Source organism: Rhea americana, unplaced genomic scaffold, assembly GCF_003343005.1.
Source record: "Rhea americana isolate MKP2758 unplaced genomic scaffold, rheAme1 scaffold_49, whole genome shotgun sequence".
Classification (NCBI taxonomy): Eukaryota; Metazoa; Chordata; class Aves; order Rheiformes; family Rheidae; genus Rhea; species Rhea americana.
The window spans coordinates 745,023-754,397 of record NW_028186634.1 but is presented as its reverse complement, the minus strand read 5'-3'; the positions used below and the strand labels follow the sequence as shown (position 1 = coordinate 754,397).

General features: G+C 42.1%; 1 protein-coding gene across 1 annotated transcript; it reads right to left on the bottom strand.

Annotated features, from left to right (window-relative positions):
* Positions 1-836: 836 nt before the first annotated feature.
* Positions 837-9,366, bottom strand: SAAL1 (serum amyloid A like 1). The gene is made up of 12 exons (XM_085317129.1): positions 9,184-9,366; positions 8,921-9,028; positions 7,555-7,638; positions 6,861-6,940; positions 6,285-6,344; positions 5,927-6,042; positions 5,029-5,212; positions 4,676-4,758; positions 4,330-4,518; positions 3,385-3,581; positions 2,702-2,794; positions 837-2,162 (listed from the first exon to the last, which is right to left on the bottom strand). Exons 1-12 carry the CDS (start codon positions 9,301-9,303, stop codon positions 2,070-2,072), a joined length of 1,407 nt encoding a protein of 468 aa, XP_085173255.1. The 5' UTR covers positions 9,304-9,366; the 3' UTR covers positions 837-2,069.
* Between the last annotated feature and the right edge of the window lie 9 nt (positions 9,367-9,375).

The following is a 9,375-nucleotide window of genomic DNA, read 5'->3' as shown; positions in this document are numbered from 1 at the left end:
TCCCTTAGGTTCAATTCAGCCCCAGCCTCTCGCTGCTAAAGACAGTGCTGTCCYACTCATGCATCACAGACTGCACACAAGCAACTGTTTGCTGGGGCAACAGAGGAATTCAGCCTCCATTCCGCTATGTTTATGAAGAACAACACTTCCTGACGTACTTGAATTATTAGTCTGCTGAAACAAGGATGATGGACTCAGTTTTGCTGCTGTTTCTGTTGCAGAAAAGTGGGAAGATGGGACCAAGTTGTTTTCCCATTGACTGAGATCTGTCTTTTCCTTCTGCTGAATGACAGGTGTTCCAACTTAAGGCAACAATTATATCAGAAAAATGCTGTATCTCACTCATTCCTTGTGATTCAGATAGACCACATTTAACAATTAATTAGTCAATATTGGATAATTATGTATTGTTAAAGAGAAGGAAAGCAAATAAAACAACAGATCTTGTCTTAGCTTTTCTGTACACTACATTAAACAAGTGCTAGAAACCACCAAAATTGAAAAGGTGCAAAACAGAAATAATTCTTAACTTTGGTGGACTACCATAAAGATATATATGGTACACCCTGGGACAAGCTAAGTTCAAAAAAATTTAACGACTGGACGACAGAGACATTCAACTCCCAAGCCATAAAAAAATGACTAAGTAAAGAAAGCAAGAGATAGTTAAAATGAACATCCAATAAAGGACAATACATTTTATAGGACATTTACATTAGGAAGAGGTTTAGTTTTGCTCTTGCAAATGACATAGTCAAGAGACTAACAGACAATTCCAGTGGCTCCAAACATAAATTTAATTGACAGTTAAAATGAAGAAAAGTATACAGTTTTTTTTTTTAAAAAGAAACTTTATTACAAACCTGTAGGTTTAAGAAAATATCCAAAAACTGTCAAAGTAGTATGAAAATGCTGTCATCCTATTACCAGTTTTCTCCAATAAACGTAGCATACAAAAAATTGATAGAAACCATTGCAATTCTTTTTAATGACACAGATATTCCTAATTCTAAATCCTCTGTCAACAACTAAGAGGTCCCTGGCAGCCCAAAGGGGAGATTAAATTCAAAACTAAAAGTTTAGATGAAAAGGCTATATACATACATGGATACCGTATCTTACCACATGTACATGTAACTCAGGGCAAACAAAACATGGCCCAGCACAATATTTAAAGCCCATAAAATCCTGGATAGCARGAGAATGTGTGTGTATGTTATTAAATTATTCTCTATGCTCTGGATCCTATTTTCTTTAACATCTCAAACATAATAAAGACCTACTGTTTTCTACACTAATTTAAAAAAACAGCTGGAGTTGCTGTATGGTTGCAGCATCTTTTTAGACACAGAAATGAATGTTAGCTCCACTGCATGTACCTGCCATGTCCATAACGATATTCTCACACCCATTTCAACTGCACAAGCCCTAGACTCTTATGACTCAGAGCTGCAGTGCAGAAGAGGCTTTAAAACAAAAAGTGAAAAGATCTTAAAGGAGCAGCATARCACATTTCTCTTACAATATCTGCTCAAAATACAGATAGGACCTAAAAGAAAACAAGTCTCTTCCCTGTGCAATTTAAGTCTTTTTTTAAAACCAGGGCTTGAAGCTGATGATGACCCGTTAACCAGAGGACATCTGAGATTTCCTGWCGATCAATCCTCCTTCTGCCAACAGAAGCTTGGAAAAGGCCAGTATCACATTAAAACACTATACTCAGTGCATTTCATTCATCTYGCTGTTCCAACCTAAGTCGAAACGCACAGGACCAAGAGTTATGCAAAGAATGCTACTTGGCAGAAGAGCAACTACAAATCAGCAGTCTCTCATCACCACAGCAAACAAGATGGAAGAGGCTAAACTAAACTTACAATCATTTCCTACCCCATGCAGACCAGATTAACCCTACATTAATCTGGACTACCTAGAACATTTCTTAAAAGCCGTCTGTTGGTAAGGACATTGCCTTAYTCTTCTGCACTTATTGAAAATCTGACTTCTAAAACAGTGTAAAGAAACAGTCAAAAATCTTCATTCCAAAGATGGAAAATATTCCGTGTACATTCTTAGGTGTGGACCTTCAGGCTTGGAAAACGTTTTTCTAGATTGTCAGCAAGCGTCCGATCAGCTTCACGCAATACTTCAAGGAAGCTCTCCACCTGGAAATAAATAGCAAATACAGAAAACACTCTTCCACGGAACACAATTCTCATACAGAACTTAGGCAAAGGGCTTTTCCACCACTCCATCTTCCCACCAACCTCAGCCAGGAATGGCCATTGTACAGAATAGTGGAAAATGCTCCATAGTAGATACTTCCCTCCTAAACCTCGTAATTTCAGTTGGCCTCAGCTCCAAAACATACAAGGATTTATTGCCATCCCAAAACTCTTGTTTACACAAAGAAAAACTCCCTACGAAATACAATTATTATAACCACTCTCTAAGGCAGCAAGGGACAAATTTTCAGCTAGCGTAAGCAGCTTCATTCATGTCAGCACAGTTTGGCCCTTTTATCAGCCAACAATCTAGGCAAAGTTCTGGCTGAGTAAGCCAGAAGAGGGAGAAGATAAGATTGCCTAAGATCGCACGTTACCTGCTTATAAGCAATTTTGTCGTATGTCTATATTTGCTTATGAAAGGCCATGCCACCAGAGCAGTATTTTTTCAGCTATGTTAAAGACTGTCATATACTCACTGATGTGAAATACAGAGGCAAGAGGTTCTGAAATGCACAGGAACATGTCTGTTCATTTAAATGTCCCTGGTTTAGTCCTTCTAATATATTTTCCTGGAAAATTAAAAGAAGAGAAGTACAACTATCATGTCATGAACAGCTGTCAAAAGAAGAAACTCTCAGCTGCGCACACAGTGCGTACAGTATGCACTCTGTGCTCACAAACAGGCAGAACCACCAGGGAACAAAMCTTAACAGTTCTGCAACAATACCAGACATAACTCTAACAAAAAGGTCAAAAAGCTGTGAAAACTGTGTCCCAGCCTTAATGCTCCTATAATAAAAAAGTCCAGCTAAGAAAGTGGTAATATAATAGAGGGGTTGACGTTCTTTCCCTTCCTTAAGTAAGCAGACTTCYGTTCCAGAGAAACTGGCGACGTACACCCAGAGAATTTACCACACAGAAACTGAAGGCACACACCTCAGAACACCCGCGTCCTTCTCATCTAAGGTACGTTTGGTGCTACAGACCTGCCCATCAATTCTCTGGTCAATTCCCTGTATGGAACTTGCACAAGAAGGGGAAAAGCTCACAGAAGAATGCCCCCTTAAGAGTAATGCTCTTTTTCTTGCCCACCTTAAAGAAAAAAAATAAAGAAAAGGAAAGAAAAAGAAAATGATCACTCTTACAATTATATTTTTACCTTGGTCAGCTCTTGAAGCATATTAGAAAGTAATTCACAGCAGATATCCTTCAAAATTTTCAAATGGAAATCTTCCTCATGTAGGTCTGCATTTCCAGTTTCATCTGCTTTGGATTTCTTTGAGTCATCCACAGAGTTCTTCCCACAGCCCTCCATGTATTGTAAGATACGAATCAAGCTCCCAATCAGAGGCATATCTAATATTTAGTAACAAGAAACCGTAAGTTTAACGCTGACAATTTTTCCCCACCCTTTCTCAACAGATTAGAATTCTGCAACACAACAGGAGGTTTTATACAAAGGATACAGAAATGCACATACTGACACTGTTGTGCTTGTATCAGTGAAAGACTGTTTTAAAAAGGCAAGTGGAAGCATAACAAAAACCCAAACCACCCTTTACTGCAAGCTAACCTGCAGCTACAAGAATTATATGCCAGTAGTAAGAAATATGAGGAGAATGTCTCCAGCAGTAGCTTAGAGCAAGCACAATTCCATCCAGAATCCTGTGGGGCAATAATACTCACATTCCCAAGATAGCCTTTTAATTCTAAAGACTGCTCAATGGATCAAACAGGTGATAAAGATGTGTTTAAGTAAGTGCCATGTCTCCTTCTCTTAGACTACCCACTATCAGGACATCCTATCTTAGCAAAGATGAATTATGCAATTTTCATGCACCAAACTACCCAAAGAGGGGACTGAACACAACCTGCAGACTCCATTATCATAATTCTTTATGCCTGGTCTTGAACCAGCTGTGATTTTTAGTGTCATCAGTAAAGAACCTTGTAGTGTTCAAGCATCTATCTGAATTYTGTGCTCTGAACTGACAGCTAGTAAACAGTAATGAATTAACTACCCTTCACTCCACATATATCAAGTCAATTGTAAACATAGTTTAAAAAGAAAAAAAAAGAAAATCAAGAAAAAAGCATCACTTGCTTTTCCTCATTTTGATGTATTCTTGTTCTGTCTGTGAAGCAAACATAGCAGACAACACAGACAAAATAGAGGCCAATACAGTTTTCTGTTCCTGAACAATGATCGCTGGATCATCTGGCTGGCACAGTTCATGACAAACTAGATCATAAAGCAAACTCCAAGTTTCTTTTCCTCCGTCAGGAGCCTGCACTTGAGAAGGCGGGAAAAAAAGAAAAAATAAAAAACCAAACACACACACACACAAACCCAACAAATTTAATCTAGGCACATTTTTCCCATTAAATACGTGATGATCTGTAAGTTATTGCCATTTGTCCCATCACATGTAGCAACTCAAGTGTCTTACCAATAGCCTGAATGCCTTCATCCACCGTGGTTAGGAGCTGCAAGATATGCATATAGACATCAAGTCCTTCTGGATTATCAGAGCTACACAGAATAGAACAAAAAGCAAAGCCAAATTAAAAGACCTGATTACTCCAAAGTTTACACTCTCAATTTTTTTTCAGATGTTCAACAGCAATCACTACAGCGTTCTTTGTTTACAAGATAGGTTTCAAATGATAAGTAGAGGCATATGTACTTTACCAATCTGGCAAACTACATAGCTCCCACTGAAAAGAGATTTTYAGGACATGGGCCTTAACAAGGTTATGAGGAGTCTCCCCAGCCACAAACCTGAAAGGAAAGCTCACATACCGGACTTGTTTGGCTGCTTCAAGGATACAAGGCACAATCTTAAAATCTGGAAGTTCTTCAGGGGAATCATCTACAGATGGTCCCACAGACTGACAAGTGCCATTTTTAATCCAGTGTAACATTAGTTCTTCATCTAGATCAAACAGTTTGTCCACCACTTCACCTACTTTTACCAGCAGTTCAACTGCACAAGAAAGCATACATCAAATTCAATAACAAAAAAAATGAAGTGCAAAAGTGAGTTCACAAGATGCTAAAATATAAAAGTATACAGAGTAAATACAGTGCTGAAATGTATTAGTTTCACTCACAATCTACCGACAGTTACTATGCTTAACTCCTTTTTGTGGCAAAAATGAGGCGAAGCATTTGATGAACAGGGATTGTTGGAAAGCCACTGACACCTTCTATTTTATCATGCCAATTATAAAGTAGGAACTTCATTCTGCAGAGAGACTTTGAGTTTGAGGCTCCTGAAAAAAACAGTAACTTCAGCTGCTGAAATCACAACCCCTACAATCTGTACCTCTATACATACAGTTTTCTGCTAACCTGCCAATCAGCATATTACTTAAATCCATCTGTGATTTCAATTGGACTGGGTGTGATTTCTGTGTATTACATCTTTTACAAAGAACAGTACAGTTGGCATTCTTCAAATTCCAAAAGCTTAATTATCGGGATTTGTTGAGTTTATATACCTCTATGAACCCTGCAAAAGCAGCCCAAATTTATCTTAGTGTTCCTTAGATTCATGAGGTCTGCCTCATGATAAAGAAATTCTACACTCCACACTGAAAATATCCATCCTTGAAACTGCATACTTCACTAAGTGATCACTAAGTGATTACTTATTCTGCAAGTATCCACTAGTTTACAGCTTGGTATGGCAACTTACCATTTGTAGAGCTTGACATGATAAAGCAAACACAGTCATAGACAGAAGGGCTTTCTCGGATTCTCTCAACCCAGACATTGGCCACCTCAGGCTGGGAGAGGCAAGTTAACAGCAACCTGGACAAGAATTGCCCATTATCAGATTAAAAACCAACAGACTGTTTTTAACTCTACCACTGTAAATCCAAGTAAGTACAGTGATATGGTGGAAAGAGAAATACAGCTCACAGCAAATCATTTCCAGAACAATGTGGAAATGACAAAGGGATAGGACGGGAAAATAATAATCAGTCCATCCGTCAATTTGCTTCATAGACCATCTATTTATTAGTGATACATTAATTACTAAGAAGTCCTACCTGCTTGTTTCCAGAAGAGTTGGAGAGTCTGAATCACACAAACGTTGCAATAACACTTGGCTGTAAGCAGAAAAATCAAGATAGAGTTTTAATAAAATACATCTTTGTGAAAAAAGGCTGTAAAAAGATGTATTTTATAGCTGCAGCCATAGTCTAAGATTAAAGCTGGCCTTTCCAGCTTATGCATGCACCTCCAGTTTTTCAACGTTGCCAGACTTAGAAATTAACAGYTCAAGAGCTTCCCTGGCGATGACAAAAAAAATGATGGTCTGTATCTCTTATCTTCACCGAACCCTTCCCAATCCATTCCGGTTAGCAAAAAAGACTCGAATGAAGATGAAGCAAGGAAAGCAAATTTACCTCCTTTTATAATACATTTTACATGACTGTAAGATCCAGCCAAATAACTTAAATTAAATTTAAGTTATCTTCCTTGCATTTAACAGGACAAAAGAAATCATCACGTTCATTTTATCAGATCACATTATTAGTTTAAAAACTCTAATATTTAAAAACTCACCTATTCAGTTCAAACCCACGTTCACACACGTACRTATAAAGCACATAGGCACTCACCCAAGATTCTCATCTTTGCTAATGGACATGCATATGTCTTGGAAACAAGCCATATTTCCCAGTATTCCCACACAGATTTCCTGAAAAGTCAAAACACAGTGTCATTAAACTACTGCAACATAGTTCATAATTTGATCTTGTGGCCATCATATAAAGTAAAAAAGGTTCAAAGATGTTTTCCAGTTTGATTTCTGAGTGCATATTTTAAATTTCTAAACGCTAGGGAACTGTGACATATAAGCTGCAAACAACTGTATCAAAACAAAGGGGGAAGAAAAAAAGCTTCAAGTACTCATACYTAACAGTTCCCAATACCTAAGATTATCTTCACACATCTGATGTAACAAATTCAAAAATATTTCTATTCAGTAATCATGGAATGAGTAATGAGAAAGTATCAATCGGAAGTCCGACCAATACTGATTTTTATAGCAAGCCTTATTCGGAACACTTAAGCCCTTATCAACAGTGACACAGATCAACTTCAGCATTACTGAAATAATTACTGATTAGACTATATTAGAGACACTGTGCAAAAAAAGCAATTTAAATTTGAATTTTGTGTGTTCTGTTTTCTCTCCTCACTCATTCAAATATGCCATGGGAGGAGCAGGAAGATATTCTGTGAATGCATGTGCAGAGCTATCTACTTGGGCTATTAATGCGCAAATGCTTTATTTCAGCCCGTACTTACAGTAAGGCGAGGACACTTTGACTTGGCAAAAACTCCCATGAATATATCGGGGGCATTGAACTCTTGAAGAAATAAAGCAACGTCCTATAGAAAAGCAAATGGAGAAGTAAATTGCCTTTCATAATTTCTGAACACAGATCAAATCTTTTCTCACAGAACAAGGACTGGATCAAGCTGATGTCAAACTCGTCACAGAACATTTGCCCACAATTAAGAGCAATAATATGCTATGCTACCATCCTCACATGCAAGAAGTTCAGCAAGGCCCTACGATTAAAGATGATGGTGGTACRTTGTGCAACGCACCAAACCAATCACATTCACTTTCTCTTGCTTTCTGTCTCACAGAGGGTCAGACAGACAATTCAGGAAATGCCATTTTTTTGGACCATGACATCATTCAGGTATGTAAAAAAGAACAGGAAAGGGGTTACCATTAGCAGTTGCTCAGAGCATACAAAGGAGGAACCTCTTAGAAATCTCCTCATTTCACCTTGTTAAACCACAAGATTAGTTCTCCAGTTAGGAGTGAAGGACACACCTTCCACATTTATTTAAAACACCTGAACAGAGAACAGGAAAAAAAAATCTTACTTGAAAAGAGAATCTCGAGAAAAAGAGATCTGACTTCCTTTGTTCTAGTATTTGAGAATGTTCAGAAAAAAATCCAGAAGATTACATTGAATTGCCACTACAAGTCTGCAGCTAAAGTTTAAAAGTTGTTTATCCGTCAGAGACAACTAAGTTCACTAGCCACGAGCCTGAGGCACTTTCAGCCACAGCTGCAGAACCGCGTCCTAACGACTCAAGGCTCCTGCTCGACTCCAGGGCATAATGCAAGAAAGAGGAGTTCTGCCCAAGCCCCCTTCGGCCAGCCGATCCGAGCACTAGCGCTGCACCACCCCGAGACACCTGGAGGAAGGTCCGGCAGACCGCGTTCGTGTTTGTCACATCCACGTGCAGCGCTGCTTCGCACCCTCAGGCATCGGCACGCTGCCAGCAGCCGGGATGCAGGAGGCGGCTCTGCACGCGAGTGCTCGGCGTGAGCGCGCTCGGAGGGCGCTCGCTCAGCCTGGAGAAGCGGGTCCGCCTGCTCCCCGCCAGACCCGCTCCGCTAAGCGACTCAGGGGACGCGGTCAGCAAGGCAGGGGAGCAACGCAGCCCCACGGGAGCGCCGACGGGCCGCGGCCCCACGGGAGCGCCGACGGGCCGCAGCCGGGGCCGCAGCCGAGGCCGCGGCCGCGCCCGCCCCCGGCGCCGCTGCCAGCCCGCCTCCGGCGGCGTCTGCGACGGGGACGCTCGGCCGCGGGCAGGCGGCGGAGCGGCCCGCAGCCGCCTCGGGGCTCGGCCCGGCGCCGCCTCCTACCTCGTCCATCGACATGTCCCACACTCTGCAGATGTCGTTCTCCATCTCCTCCTCCAGCTCCGTCCGCTCGCGGCTCGCGCCGGGCTCGCCCTGCTCGGGGCTGATGACCTGCGCGGACACGGACCGGGGCGGGGACGGGGACACGGACCGGGACGGGGCCATGAGCTGCGCCGCGACCCCGCGGCCGTTACAGCGAGCGAGCGCGCGCCGGCCCCGCCCCGCCCCGCGGCGCCCCCCGCCCGCCCGCCCCGGTCCCGCCGCACCTCGATGAGGCGGGTGAGGATGCTGAAGAGCCAGTGCTTGCTGTACACCGTGCCGCCCACCGCGTCGCCCTCCTCCTCCTCCTCCGCCTCGCTGGAGGGCGGCGAGGGGTTGCGGTCCATGGCGCCCCGCCGCCAGGCCCCGGCCCAAGCCCAGGCCCCGCCGCCGCCAACGAGGCGGCGAGAGCGGCGGCG

Excerpts from the sequence above, each read along its gene's own strand:
- SAAL1 (XM_085317129.1), bottom strand. The coding sequence starts at position 9,303 with ATGGACCGCAACCCCTCGCCGCCCTCCAGCGAGGCGGAGGAGGAGGAG. Across the intron at positions 6,043-6,284 it reads ACTCTTCTGGAAACAAGCAG|GTTGCTGTTAACTTGCCTCT; the intron begins GTAGGACTTCTT and ends ATTCTTGTCCAG. Across the intron at positions 3,582-4,329 it reads ATACATCAAAATGAGGAAAA|ATATGCCTCTGATTGGGAGC; the intron begins GCAAGTGATGCT and ends ACTAAATATTAG.